This window comes from Alternaria conjuncta (genome assembly GCF_024043145.1).
Source record: "Alternaria conjuncta strain BMP 0040 chromosome Unknown scaffold_1, whole genome shotgun sequence".
In the NCBI taxonomy this organism is placed as follows: Eukaryota; Fungi; Ascomycota; class Dothideomycetes; order Pleosporales; family Pleosporaceae; genus Alternaria; species Alternaria conjuncta.
In genome coordinates this window covers 2,292,969-2,307,061 of record NW_026250090.1, presented here as the reverse complement: position 1 = coordinate 2,307,061, position 14,093 = coordinate 2,292,969, and the positions used below count along the sequence as shown (strand labels likewise).

The 14,093-nt window shown below is 53.8% G+C and overlaps 6 protein-coding genes across 6 annotated transcripts; 2 read left to right on the top strand and 4 right to left on the bottom strand.

The window, feature by feature from the left end:
• Positions 1-1,313: 1,313 nt before the first annotated feature.
• Positions 1,314-1,604, bottom strand: J4E85_000814 (uncharacterized protein; the record flags this gene model as incomplete). Its single annotated transcript, XM_051465103.1, has 2 exons — positions 1,314-1,388; positions 1,443-1,604. 2 exons carry the CDS (start codon positions 1,602-1,604, stop codon positions 1,314-1,316), a joined length of 237 nt encoding a protein of 78 aa, XP_051331624.1.
• A 213-nt stretch (positions 1,605-1,817) lies between these two features.
• Positions 1,818-2,684, bottom strand: J4E85_000813 (uncharacterized protein; the record flags this gene model as incomplete). The annotated part of the gene is made up of 2 exons (XM_051465102.1): positions 1,818-1,883; positions 1,944-2,684. The coding sequence occupies 2 exons, from the start codon at positions 2,682-2,684 to the stop codon at positions 1,818-1,820; spliced, it is 807 nt and encodes a 268-aa protein (XP_051331623.1).
• A 744-nt stretch (positions 2,685-3,428) lies between these two features.
• Positions 3,429-5,218, top strand: J4E85_000812 (uncharacterized protein; the record flags this gene model as incomplete). The annotated part of the gene is made up of 2 exons (XM_051465101.1): positions 3,429-5,093; positions 5,147-5,218. The coding sequence occupies 2 exons, from the start codon at positions 3,429-3,431 to the stop codon at positions 5,216-5,218; spliced, it is 1,737 nt and encodes a 578-aa protein (XP_051331622.1).
• Positions 5,219-6,177: 959 nt separating this feature from the next.
• Positions 6,178-7,323, bottom strand: J4E85_000811 (uncharacterized protein; the record flags this gene model as incomplete). The annotated part of the gene is made up of 3 exons (XM_051465100.1): positions 6,178-6,945; positions 7,009-7,127; positions 7,185-7,323. 3 exons carry the CDS (start codon positions 7,321-7,323, stop codon positions 6,178-6,180), a joined length of 1,026 nt encoding a protein of 341 aa, XP_051331621.1.
• A 449-nt stretch (positions 7,324-7,772) lies between these two features.
• J4E85_000810 (uncharacterized protein) lies at positions 7,773-9,812 on the bottom strand (the record flags this gene model as incomplete). The annotated part of the gene is made up of 2 exons (XM_051465099.1): positions 7,773-9,505; positions 9,563-9,812. 2 exons carry the CDS (start codon positions 9,810-9,812, stop codon positions 7,773-7,775), a joined length of 1,983 nt encoding a protein of 660 aa, XP_051331620.1.
• Positions 9,813-10,238: 426 nt separating this feature from the next.
• Positions 10,239-13,976, top strand: J4E85_000809 (uncharacterized protein; the record flags this gene model as incomplete). The annotated part of the gene is made up of 1 exon (XM_051465098.1): positions 10,239-13,976. One exon carries the CDS (start codon positions 10,239-10,241, stop codon positions 13,974-13,976), a length of 3,738 nt encoding a protein of 1,245 aa, XP_051331619.1.
• Between the last annotated feature and the right edge of the window lie 117 nt (positions 13,977-14,093).

The following is a 14,093-nucleotide window of genomic DNA, read 5'->3' as shown; positions in this document are numbered from 1 at the left end:
TCGAGTCCAACATAATCGTGCAGTGCGGCGCGTATGTCGAGATGTATAAATCCACCGATTCTTCCCAAAGAACTCTTGCAGATAATCTGATACGCTTGGGCGGGCACGGAGTGCCGGAGATAGTGATCGAGGGTTTCAAATCGAAACCCCCATCCACGTGTGTCATTCACCAGCCAGACGCCTTTCACAAGGACCCTAATCTGCCTTGCCAGTAAGAACTCTTGTACAATCCAAAGTCTTCTGAAATATCCATTGTGGAGGATATAAGCTAATGCCACTGGTTCTCCGGCATCCTTCCATACACATGCAGCGTCGTACATGTTCTTGAACTTGTCGCATCCACGTTTAGCAATGGCAGTCGAAGGGCTGGCCTTTTGGGAACCATCTCCCAACCAAGCAATGACTGACGTAGCTTTGCTGTATATATCACTCATCATCTGCACTTGGTGGTTGCGCTCAACAGCATCCGACTGATCAATACACAGCTGGTCAATCCAAAGATATTGATCTGAGAGCGTCTTGTCGCGGCACTTCCGGAACTCAGTGAGAAATTTAAAGAGATTGTCTCGGATCTCCAGTCTTCCCTCCGCGATGTAGACAGCATTGTTTGATGGTGGACCCCAAACATAGGACAAGGCTGTGTATGGCGGGGCTTCCGAGATTTCGAAGACTTCGATGTCGAGACGTATAGCATCGTCGTTCTCCAGCGGATCCAGAAGCGTGACAAGTCGTATTTGCTGTGTCGAATAGTCTAGTGGCTGGTATTGGTATTCGTCAAACGCCGAGTTGGCTGCGGAAGACATGTTCGCTCAACGGCTGCCTTGCGCCTCGGCCTAACATGTTAGTGCGTGTCATGTATGCGGCAATCAGCCATATCACCTACCAAGATACCATGCAGCAGACAAAGTAGACTCGGCGTACGATCAAGCCTTGGGAGGACCTGGGGACTATGTGAGGTTTGTGGTGATCGCGACAAGGAAGTAAAACAATGTAAGCGGGGAAGATGCGCGTGCCAACGTGTTGCTGACTGCGTGGGCTGTGCAGACGTGTGTGGCTTGCATGATAGAGACTGTGTCCAATGAACAGTGAGTCGCTGTAGAAAGCGCTAGGCCTTATGAGGCTAGTAGCTGCAGGAGCAGGTTAAGTAGATAGCAGTGCAGTGACTGAAGGGACCCTGAGTACCAAAGTCAAAGCAGGTCAGCGGGTCGTACACATAAGTCAGGATAGCGACCGTGTGGACATAGATTTGATGGGTATATAGCGCCCTGGATAGGTATCGCATGGAATCTCTCATAGCTCCAGAGCCAGGAATCTCAACTCTGTGTAACGAAAAGATTCCGCTTTCTCCTGACCTTTGTGTTGCTCGAGGCCAGGAATATCAAGACACTCTGTAGGACTTAGCCATGCTATCTAGCCGTCATTAACAAACTGATCATCAGTACCGCTGTTGCGCCGACGCCGGGTCTCGGTGCTTCGGTCATGGTTGCCTGGGGCCGGCTCTGGACGTCCATTGGCTCGCGCCTGGTCCTCAATGATGTTACCATGGCTCCCAGAGGACCGTCGACTAGAGCGTGAGGTGCCTTGGCGTGGCCGTCGTGGAGCATTTTGCGGGGGGCGGTTGCTACCGTCGTTGCTACCAGATCCTGTAAAGCGTCGAGCTCCGTTAAAGCGGTCAGGCGGAAGCTGGCAAGACGGGCCGCGCCATCGTGAACTGTTGCGCTGCCCATTGATTGCTTCGGCCTGGCTGCTGTCTCGAATCGCGAGGGCGGGTGTGAGCATGCTGATATCGGTCTTTGCGCGCTTGGTAGGGGCCGTCCTCATCGTAGTGTCACTGTCAGGAGCTCGGCGCCGAGAGACTCCATGAACACTTCGTCCTTGTAGGCCTTGGTCCTAGAACATTGTTAGCTTTGATCTCGAGAACTACCTAATACTCGAAGACATACCTGGAGTTGAGCACTCTGTTGGCGATTTCGACTGGACTGCTGATCTTGCTTCATCTGCTCTGGGCGGGCCTTGTCATCTGCATCTTGCTGAGCATGCTTGTCCTTGTTCAGACGTGCCTCCAATTCCTCAATCCACATGTCTTTGGGGGTGCTCCTGCTTTGTTTCTGTAGAAGCCTTCGATTGCGCTTCTTAAGAATCGCGTTGAGGACGTCTTCCCTAATCTCTCCGCGCACTTCGATACGGGAGTCATGTGGGAGGGGAATAACGTCTAAGACATTTCCAAAGGCGCCCGTCTTGGGTTGGTATGGGCAACCTATTTCTATGTCATAGACGCCTTTTTCTGGGGTGCACGCGACCTTACTGCCCAGCTCTTCGTCCCAGCAGTAGTATTCTGCATCTTCTGCTTTCTTGAGACCGAAGCAATCCACGCGGACTTGTATGGGCTTCGATAACGGTCCGCGTCCTCCGGAAGTGCCGAGCTTCAGGACCTCAAGCTCGGTGGTGTTGTCGATAACGATACCGTATCTCGTTTTGAAACAAAACCAGCCAAACTGCGTCTGGACAGCATTGGGGTCATTCGCTTCGCAAAGGACTACATGAGGGAAGTTCACGATTGTACCCCTCTTGTAATTATCCTTGTCGACAGGGGCGTGATTGTTCCATCGTGTTTTCTCGGATTCTCTCCGCCGGGGCCCGCCGGTTTGTTCAGGCCCAGAGACTTCTCGTGCAGATAACATCATTGGTGCGCTTGACTGTCGATGCGCGATTGCGATGCAGACGTCGTGACAAAGTTCTGAGAGAGGATGTACGCCGCTGGTAGAGCCGCCTGAAGTAGCGAGCGCTTAGATTGGTCGGCGCTGGATATTGGACTTCCGCAGTGTAGGATTCTGCGCTGATATGGCAAACAGTTAGCCCGCTGTGTTCATGTACTAGGGGGTATCGCTGGAGCTACTTCGGTCGTGTGGTATCGTGTCGCTCTCGGAAATGGCAACAGCTTACCTATGAGCGAATTCTTGGCGTTGCATAGTGAATAGGGCGGCGGAGGGACACCGCGCACATTCCACGCTCACTTAGCCTTTAAAGTATTTTGCGTAGTCGAATCTGCGCACTCTCTCCGTAATCGTCGGTCCTACAACAACTTTCTTGCCTTAATATCAAACTCGTCGAGAACAAGACATCCAAACGTGGCGGCTTTCGTAATTTGACGATTGACGCTTTTACTCGACATCCGGCTTACATTATACCACAAACTCCTGAACATGTCTACCACTCAGGGTGTTTTAAAGACCGCGATAAGCCTGTACAGGGCGGTAGCGGGCTATGTTCCTCTCCTCCGTCACTGCGAAGGCAACATTCCCCGCGATAATGGACGTACCAGTGATGGCGCTGGAGGACGATCAATCTTATCTAAAATCGACATGTCGTCATTGCCTACCCAGCTTCTGATCACCTCCGTCCAGTCTGGAAGAAGCAAATACGAAACAATGCTGGAGCTCCGGTCCAAGTCGGACTCGATCAAAGCGGATATCGCGATGGTGAAGTTGAACGAAAAAGACGCCCAGTCGACTATCCAATGCAAAGAGGCGGCTATCGAGAGGATAAATAATCGGATGCAACATCGAAGTGGCAGCGGAGAAACGAAAGCCCAGCAACGTTGCCTGAAGGTCTTCTTGCGCGAGCGCGACGCAGCGATGAAGACCAAACGAGAGATGCAAAGATTGGTCAAATCGCTTACGAAGGAACGCGATAAGAATCTTTGCTTATTTGCTGAAGTCGTGATGGAGCTTCAGAAAACGTTTCTTTTGCCAAAAGAGAAGGGTGATCCTATCATATCAGAGCAGCATGGGCATAATATCGCCCAGGAAGAAGTGGTGAACCAGATACAGGAGCACGGACAAGCCCTGATACAGCAAGACAGTAACATACCAGAAGTGAACAATGTTCAGTCGAACAATTCGCCAGGCGCCGCCCAAAGAATCGAAAGCGGCAACTCTCCCATCCGTACCCAGCCTGTAGAGGCCTCGCAACCCGACGTCCGTAGCATTGTTCTCGACGATGGCTGTCTTGATCAGCAAGCCGAGAGCCAGTCCATCAACATCACTGCTGACAACCAAGATGTATCGTTGGACCCGCTAGTGGAAGACAGGGGTGGCTCGCCATCCATCATAACGAGTTATTCTGCTATCCACTTCGAGGACCCGCAAGAGGTGCAGGGTATGGCTGAACCAGGAAATGATGGCGATGCTGATGGTCGGACAGTCCATGAAGTGCAAGAAGTCGGAATCGAACAAGAGACCGGAGAAGCACTTCCCCACCAAGATCCGTATGTCAAAAGTTCCAAAGAAGAGTGGGATAGGATTGAGCAGGCCATCAAGAAGCTCGAGCGATGTGAGAAGAGTTATTGGGAGAGGAAAGAAAAGTTCGAACAGCACTACAAGACGTTTGATGAAAAGCTGGATAATTTCTGCTCGAGCAACCCACACTTGAGTAGAGCGGATGCAGAACAGAGATTCGGTGCAGCCTTCCTCAAAACGGGGGGACACCTCCGTTACTACTTGACGGTAGGGGAAGAATGGCTGAAGAAAGCCCGACTTGAGGCGAAAGAAGCAGGGGTCCACGACTGCAACTCATGGGACCAGGAGTCTGGCTTCCTTTCAGTGGCGGGTGAAGGTCCGGATCCAGAAGACACTGGATATATGAGCGATACTCGTGATCACGAAGTGGTGAAGGAGTGGCTGCAGATGCCTGAGGGCCCAGAAATCATGCAGCCTTCGGAGTTCAAATTCGCGACATCGAAAGTGAACGTCGATCCTTGGGAGAGCCATTCCACAAGGGGGGACTCAAGCAAACGGAAGAAGATAGACGAAAATGTCGACACTTGGGAAGTTCAGCCCTCCAAAGCGTACTCAAGCAAGCGGAGGAAGATCGATGGGAATGTTCCTTGGGTGGCGCCCAACGACAGCAATGATAGCGCATATGGCACGGCCAAGGAGGACAGGGGAGACCAGAAGCAATCGCAAAGCCCAAGGAAGAGGCCTCGCGCAAGGGCAGAGGTAGGCCGTAAGCGACGTGCCCGATCATTCGACGCGCTTCCGGGTCACAGGTTTGTCAAAGATATGTTTTCCGACATGCCTGTAGAGGACCACAGCGTGAGTGTTGACCCCTCTAAGATAGTCGATACCGAGTACTGATATTTCCACAGGTCTGGATGAAGCGAGATTACCGAGAAGACGTCATCATGGTTGATGACGAAACGACCGACGACGAGACCTGAGAGACCAGGTAGCAAATTGACGAATTGCGAACATTGAAATCGGTGGAGTGGGAGGATGAACCTGCAACTGAAGCAGCTACATGCAGATGTAGCAAGTTGAGACCGGAGGCATTGGGTACTTCATCCCACTGGCAGCAGCGACACACGCCACCAGAGTCGCCACGCTGCACAACAGCAGAGACTCTTCCGGTACATATGAAAGACTCGTATAGCAACGCGTCGAACGCGTCGTTGATGCGGAGGCGGAAAGCAGATGAGAAAAAGCTGATGCAAAGACATCGGCGAGGACCTCCGATGCGAAGACATCAGGAGATACCCCAAACAACACCGCCAGACAGCTGAGGAAGTCACTGGACAAAAGTCAGGGCGTTTGGTACGTATGCAAAGACATGCCGCCGATGCAAAGATATCGGGGAAGAACTTGGTGCAAAGATATTGGGGAAGGACTCAGTGGAAAGACATCGGGAGAAAGTCCGACGCCAAGACATCGGATAACACACCAGCCGGGCGGTCTGTGCACAAACTTTACAACCCTCGTGCCACACTACAAAAGACACACAGCACAAACACTAGAGCGCGTATTTGACTCAGACTACCGACTGATCCTGATTCGGACTGAGCCTCCACACACAATTACGGTACTGCGGTGGCACACCGGACACCCCAGCGAACACCTCGGCAACATCAAAGCCCTGGAGCTATTCGCAATTATACCGTATACCAAACGGGCTGGAATAGACGCAGTAGTAGTAGTACCTTGTACCAAAAAAGACATACAACTTGCCCGAGGATGAATCTTTACACAAACCAAACATGTGTCCTCCCCACCTCCCTCGCGCACATCCCCCTGCCCTCCATCCTACTCCCCGTATCTCCCAATCAACTCCTTCATAATCCCATAAGATCTATAACCCATCAAGTCAGCAACAAGCCCTCACATCCCTCCCTCCAACACCAACTTACTTCTCTCTAAACCCATCTCCCCCATGACAAGCACTCGCATGCAAGTTCATATAAGCACAGTAAAGCCTGCCTCTATCCTCAAACCCCTCCACCGGCTCACTCTTCCCCATAATCCCCACATACGCATCCGTATACTCCTGCCGACCCAAAATCTTACTAGGATCACCGCGCCAAATCGCAATTTCCATCTCGTGGTGCGCGTAGTATGCACAAGCGTCGAAGGCGTAGATTTCTCCAGTCGTGGTGTCGGTGCCGATGTTGCCGTCCCAGAGGTCGCCGTGGATTAAGCTGGGTTTTATGGTGCGGCCGTTGGATGTGAGCGGGTTGAGGAGGGCGGGTACGACGTGTGTGATTAGGCGATCGGTGCATTCTTGCAGGTCTTTCCAGGGCCCGTTGATGGAGTGGTTGAGTTCCATAGCGCCGGTGAGGAGCTGAATGAAGAAATCTTTCCAAGTGTCTTGCCAGGCTGTTTGCTGGGGTAGGTTGCCTTGACAGATGTTCATGTGGAAACCGAATTGGCCAGTTGGTGACGCGCTGGAGAGGTGGAGTGTGGTGAGTTTCTTGCATAGTTGTTCTGGGTCGGGGGGTTGGTTGGTGTCCATGTCTAGGAAGGAGCAGAGGAAGAAGTAGGAGGCGGGGTTTGATACGTTGAGTTGGCCGTATGCAAGGGGCTCGGGAACGAAGGTTGGTGCGGCTTTGTAGAGGGCACACATGGAGTGGTATTCGCCTTCGAGCATGGCTTTGCCTTGGTCGCCGTCTGCGCACTTCATGAGCGTTAGCTGCGTTGCTACCAGGGTACCTTGTTGTCGACAGGGGGTTGTAATTACCTTCAGGAAGTACGACTCTGGTTTTTTGTCTACGCGTGTGGTGTCTATTCTTGCGGTGACTGTCCATTCTGATGCGCCGTGTCGGTTGCAGCTGTGGACCTTAGTGCCGGGAGGTAGTTCTGCTCATGATTAGTAGCTATCTAGGTATATTACGCAGTGAGATGTATGATACATACTGTCTATGACGACCTGATCGAGTGGGAAATCGCCTTCGATGCGTCTACCATGGCTTGTTCCCCGAGTCACCAAAGGAACTCTGCCTAGTGACTCGGTTGGCGGCTGCCACTGCTCTGCTACTTCTGGTGTGGTAGACATGATCGATCCAAGTAGTTTTGCCTGTTAATCCTTTGAGAATACCGAGTTATGCTTGGGAAGTCGCACGTGTTTCTATGCTACAACGATCAATGAAGGCTGATGCTGAGTGTTCGCGCGTATGACCCATGACTACATCGTCGTAAACGGAATTCATTCACAACAGCAGGGGCGCCCTTGAAGGTTTCAGGTAAGTATCTTGTGGTTGAATGAGTCATGTGCATAGGCTTGTTGTCGGCTCGCGCTTTGTTCAGCATGGGCTGTACTACATTCAATACCTGCAGTCACCGAGCTAGCGATAGTTTACATAGTCGAACAACGACCTGGGTATCTCCCATACGAATAGAAACAATGCCTATACCCTGTCCCAAAATGCTTTTGGGGGTAAGAAAAATTTCCCCATGCCCATAACGCCATGCTATGCCTTCCGCTACGAAGCGAAAACACTTCCACTAAAAAGTGTAGTTGTTGTTACCGCCATACTCCATCCCCGCATCGTCGCCCAAATGATCAACATGCATAAACTCGTCGATAGAAAAAGGGTCCGCCATATTACCGCCACCCATATTAATATCCATCCCATCATGCGACTGCTGTTGTTGACCCATAGGCTGACTGGGAGGATCCAGGCCCTCGACAACGCGGGTCCCTTTGGGCACGGAAGCTCCAAAAGCACCGATGCGGTCCGGTTGCGCCACACTGGCTCCTTTGCCCTTGCCTGTTGCGTCGCCACGCGAGTTCATCCAGATACCGTTTCCGCCCTCGCCGTTCTTGACTGCTTTGGCAAAAGGCTCTTGGAAGACGAGACTTGTCTCGTACCAACGGCCTTTGATGTCGTCGATGTCTATCTTGTAGGCTGGCTGGATGAGCTTCCACCACGCTGCGGTGCGGGTGAGGGGTACGAGCATGCGGTTTCGCCATACCATGTCGTGGACCATGCGCGATGGGATGTTGTTGTTCTGTTGGGGTGGTTTGGGGGGAAGGTTCGCGTCTGGAGCATCCAACGTGGCGTAGCTGTAGACGTCGCCTATGGCAATGACTTTGGTGGTGGGCGGGTTGACAAGGACTTGCTCAATGATGTCCGTCACGACCATGAGATCGGTTCCTGTGGCGCCTATGCGCAGACGGACAGCCTCGCCTCTCCAGATCTTCTCGGCGCCCAGATACATGCCGTTATACTGTCGCACTTCGTTTCCCTTGTCGTCCTTGTTCGTCTTGAGGCACTCGAAGAGTGTATACGTGGTATCGATGGCTTTTGCAGCTAATATAGACGCGTCGACAGACGCTATGCCCTCACCTCCCTGTCCGCTAATGAGTGCTCTCCAATCCGTGTTGTGATATTCGAATTGAGGGTTCTGCTGTAGAAAGGGAAAGGTGCAGCTGGGGGCAGACCAGGCGAGCCAGGGCTTGACATGGTCATCGGTCTGCACGAGTTCTTGTGGAGGCGATTCAAAAGGATGCGACAGAGGCTGAATCAGGTATGCCCTGCTCATAGGCACCTCTTTGGTAGCCCATCTTCGTACCACCAGTCCCAGACCCCAGGCTGACGTCTTGGGGCGGAAGAACCACACCACCTCGCCGCTCCGGCAGAGGAATTTGTTGTATGACAAGTCGGCTTGTTGTTCGATGGATCGTGGCTGGGGGAGAGGTGTTGACTGCAATGTCGGAGGAGCTCTGATCTGTGCAGCGGCGGGTGTGGGGGCAGGTCTGGGACCGGCAACGGGCGTAGAAGGCTTGACGATGGGACTCGGGATAGGCGCACCGGTCGACGATCTTTGGGCAGGGATTTGCACTATGGGGTTGCGTCCTGTGACGTTTGTGTTTGGTATAGCGCCACTGGAGCTGTTTTCGCGCTTGATGAGTGCAGGCTGTTCTTGCTTGACTTCGACCTTGACCTGGGGCTTCTCGACGTCGCCGGCGGGCGAGCACATCTTGCACGTGCAGTTGGCCATGTCGCTGTTCTCGTCGGTGCACAGCCACAGGAGATGGGGGAAGAACTCGACAGGGCTCCTGAAGCGCTTCTTGGGGCCTTTGGGGTATCCATAGAGATAGGCGTCTTGTCTGTCGTGGCCACCGCCCGAGTGGTTCTTGACTGTCTTCAGCTGGCCGTCTGCCTTGGTCTTGATGTGCTCGTATAGGACGTAGTTCTCGGGCAGCTCCCACAGGATGCATTGCTGCCACCGATCTGTCACATGTCAGTCATGTCAGTGCGCTGCAGCGAATGTGCCTCGCATAGCCATACCTTCAAATTGCTTCCCTCCGATCTCGCGCAGGAGCATGCCGCCCAGTTTCTTGCGCCAGTCCTGGTGCTTGGGGTCCTCCTTCTCGATGAGGCGGTAGAAGTCGCGCTGGCCCTGGTCGTTGGGCGACGTGTTGAGCTGTTCCTCGGTCGGCCCATTTCTGAGCGGCCGGCCTTTGAGGTTGACGATGTGCTGCCCATCCGACTTGGAGGCGAAGATGGGGAAGAAGGGCGTCATGGGCTGTTGCGCCATGGTGGTCGAGGGTGGTGCGCCAGATGCGCGGGCGTGGGGACTTGGTTCGCGAAATGTCGACGTGTGGAGGTCGCGGCGTTGGATAGACTTGATAGCTCGGAACGGTTCCGGAAGGAACGCCTGCAAGTCGCGCTAGGACGCGTCGGCCGCAATCGACGTATCGCCTCCGCGCCTGGCGATGCGGTGACGCTTCACTTCACTTCACCGTGAAGACGCCCAGTCGTCTTATCACGCTCCTTTGGGCACGCTTCGTCGTTTCATTTCATCCTCACCGTCACCGGCCTTGTCTTAGACTTTTCTTGCCGTCCTTTGTCTTTCTTCGCCTTCCGACTACACTTCCCTGTCATTTCTCTTGTGCCATAGACCCCTTGCCAATTCTCATTCACTGCGCAAGACCTGCCTACAAGATACCCCACGGTTGTCGCCATGGCGGGACATCCGGTCATCACCCTGGGTTCGCCCCAGCCCATCACTCCCAAGAAACGAGGTGGCATCTACGAAGACCTCCTGGCGCAGTTCGGATCCGAGAGCTCAGCCCAGTCGGCCACCAAGAGACGACGCATCTCTTCGCAGCAGGCGACCAAGCAAGACGAGACTAGCGACAACAAACGCAGCCTGCGCGCGCAACCAACGCCAAACTACGTCGCCTCCGACTCATCCGCAAACGAAGCCTCGCCATCCACGCCTGACCACAAGCCCAGGACCGTCGCCGACAAGTACCCTCGCGCCTCCACAAGACGAGCTGGCGCCAACGCGGGAACCAGCGAAGACGAACTTGCCCCCTCAGCCCGCCCGAACCGCAAGACAAGCGCCAGAATCTCGGCCTACACCGAGGAACTGAAGATGGAGAAACGCAAGAAGGAGCGCCAACAGTCTGGTGGACTTCGTCGGAGCACCCGCGACAGGAAGAGCACTATCCTAGAGTCCGACACCATGCCTACCCCGTCACCACCTCGTCGGAAGTCAGCCCGGCCGCCGCCTAACCTCGACACCGCTCGTGCCCGTCTCCGTGACGACATTGCTAAGAAGACTAAGGCGAGAGCGAACAGCTTCCTCGTCGCCAACAAAGACCTTTTCCTCCCGCTTCTGCCTAAGAACAATCAGGTCGCGAAGCTTGTCGCCCAGGGCGATGCGCAGCCCATTGTCGAGTACGAAGAGCTCTCGGAGCAACCCAAAGGCGTCACCGCTGTAATGAAGCCATACCAACTATCTGGTCTGTCATACTTGGTCCATCTCTACAACAACGGTTTCTCTGGTATACTCGGCGACGAGATGGGTCTCGGAAAGACGCTACAGACATTATCGCTGTTCCAGTATCTTGAAGAGCTGGACGAGAAGAACGGTGTCACGTCAGAAGAGCTTCGGCCTTATCTCGTCATATGCCCCCTCAGTGTGCTCAACTCGTGGGTCACCGAGGCCCAGCGATGGGTACCACAACTCAAGGTCATGCGCTTCCACGGCGCCGTCACCGAGCGAACCCGCTTGAAGCGCGTCATAGCTGGCATGGAGGACATGAAGGGCAATGAAACCTCGCGTGCGAAAGATCGGAAAGCCTCGCGCAAGGCTGGCCGAAAGGCGGCCAAGCTCACCTCCAACGATCAGCAATCCGACAACTACAAGATTGTCGTCACGACATACGAGACTTTCCAGGCTGAGCAATCATGGTTCAAGCACAGCTTCGCCTGGCGCTATGTCGTCTTGGATGAAGGACACAAGATCAAGAGCAGTGTCACCCAGATCTCCACAGCCCTCAAGAGCATCAGTGCCGAGTATCGTCTCATCCTGACTGGAACACCACTTCAGAACAACTTGGTCGAGATGTGGTCGCTTCTGACATGGCTGTACCCTAACGTCTTCGATGACAAGACCGAAACACTTTTCAAGGAGTCTTTCGATCTCAGCAAGGGCAAAGCGAACAAGCAAACCATGACAGACGCCCGCCGCTTGCTCGAACTTATTATGCTGCGACGTATGAAGGACTCTCCCTCTGTCAACCTCGGCCTACCGCCCAAGGAGGAAATCCTGCTCTATGTACCCTTGACTCCTATGCAGAAGTTCTGGTACACCCGTCTTTTGACACGTATGGACGATGGAATGCTCGACGAGCTCTTTGCTGATGGCAAATCCAAAGAGAAGGCCGCCATCGAGCAGGACATCGAAGAGAACAAGCTACTGGCGAAGATGGAGAAAGTAGACAAGGTGGTCAACTCCGGCGGTGCCGAGGCTGATTGGGAAGAAACCACCAAAATTCTGCAAGAAGCCGTTGCAAAGGAGCAGACCGACACCGACACCAACAAGGGCGCCTGGAAGAAGCTTATGAACCTCGTCATGCAGCTACGCAAGTGCTGCTCGCATCCGTACTTACTCCCCGGTGTCTCGCCCGATCCCTATTACCTCAGCGACCACATCATTCGCGCATCCGGCAAGTTCATCCTCTTGGAGAAGCTTCTGAAGCACACCGTCTTCAACGAAGGCAAGAAGGTCCTTATCTTCTCTGGCTTCACTCGCACGCTCGACTATTGTGAAGACCTCTTGTCTCTTATCAGCAACCATGGAGAGCGCTTCAAGTCCCTTCGTCTTGATGGTAGCACAGCTCGAGCTCGGCGTAACTTGGACATCCGCCTTTTCAATCAGAAGGACTCTGATTACAAGGTCATGCTACTCTCGACCCGCGCCGGTGGCTTGGGTATCAACCTCACGAGCGCCCAGGACGTCATTTTCCTTGACGAAGATTGGAATCCGCAGATTACACTCCAGGCTGAGGCCCGAGCTCATCGCATCGGGCAGACCAAGAAGGTGACTATCTACAAGCTCTGTACCCAGGGTACTGTCGAAGAGCAAATGATGGGTCGTATTCGCAAGAAGCTTTACCTCTCGGCAAAGATCACCGAGTCGATGCAGAGCGTTCATGGCAAGCAGATGGCCGATACCAAGAAGGCTGGACGACCGTCTCTGAGTGAAGACTTGCCGCAAATGGATGCCACGCAGCTCAAGACGCTTGTACGGCGAGGCGCCCAGGCACTATCGCATCCGGAAATCGATGTCAAAGAGATGGTGTCTTGGGATCTGGAGACTATGATGGCCAAGTGCCGCGATGCCCCTGCCGATTTGACCGACTCAGCGACACACTCTGAAGTCGATGAGGATAAATGGCTCTCTACCATGGAGCGAGTTGAATGCGCTGTGTTCGAAGGCAAGCGTCATCAACGCCAGCTTGACACCAGCTGGAAGGCCAACACATCGGCCGCAAACATCCTTCCAGACAACATCACTCGCGAGGATCGCCGTAAGGGGAAAAACACTACTGTCATGGTGGACGGCTTCGCTATCAACAAAGAATCCATGAACTGTGGTGACTGGGAAGCCGTGCCAACATTCGCAGGCAAAGATCCTCGCCTCGCTGAACCAGTCCGCGAGAAGCGCCGCGAAATCACCCATGAAGACCACTGTCTCGGCTGCTTCGAAGACGCAGATGCTGGACACCTGATTGAATGCAAGAGCTGCCCCCGTGCTTACCATTACGACTGTCTCGATTCCCAATACAAAGCCAAGGTCAAGGGCTTCGCCGGCTTCTACTGTCCCCAGCACAACTGCACCGACTGCGGCAAAACCACCAACGACGCCGGCGGTCTCATCTTCCGCTGCCGCTGGTGTCCCCAAGGCTTCTGCGAGGACTGTCTCGACTGGAACGAAACCGAGTTGATCGGCGACACCCTCCCCGAATTCGAGCTCATGGGCGAGCAGCACACAACCGGTGGCTTCTACATCAAGTGTCCCACGTGCGTCGAGTCGGGCGAGGAGAGCGCAGAGCAGAAAAAGTGGATCGCGAATATGGAGAAGCAGTATAAAGATCAGCATGATATTTGGTCGCAGGAGCGCGAAGAGGCGCAGCGTCAGCTGAATGAGATCGACGCTGATGATGAGGTTGCTTCTCCGCCTGCTCTTACTGATACTTCGCTGCCTACGCCTGCGGTTGGCGGCTCTCGCGTTGGCACTCCTGTGTCTGTGGAGCCTGTTCAGAGTACCAAGAAGACTGGCAAGAGGGCTGAGGCATTCGGCGAGTCGCGCGAAGAGAAGCGGGCGAGGCTTGATGCTCAGACTTGGACTGTTGATGAGGATCCGCTGATGCAGGGTCTAACGACGTACAAGAAACGGAAGGTTTAGACGACGCAGACTTGGCTTGTTCAAAAGTGCGAAGTCTGAAGAGATGGATTCCTTGAAATCGACGATAGGAGCGATGGTTCTGGTTGTATTCCGGAGATTTGTTCTGGGCGTTTAGGA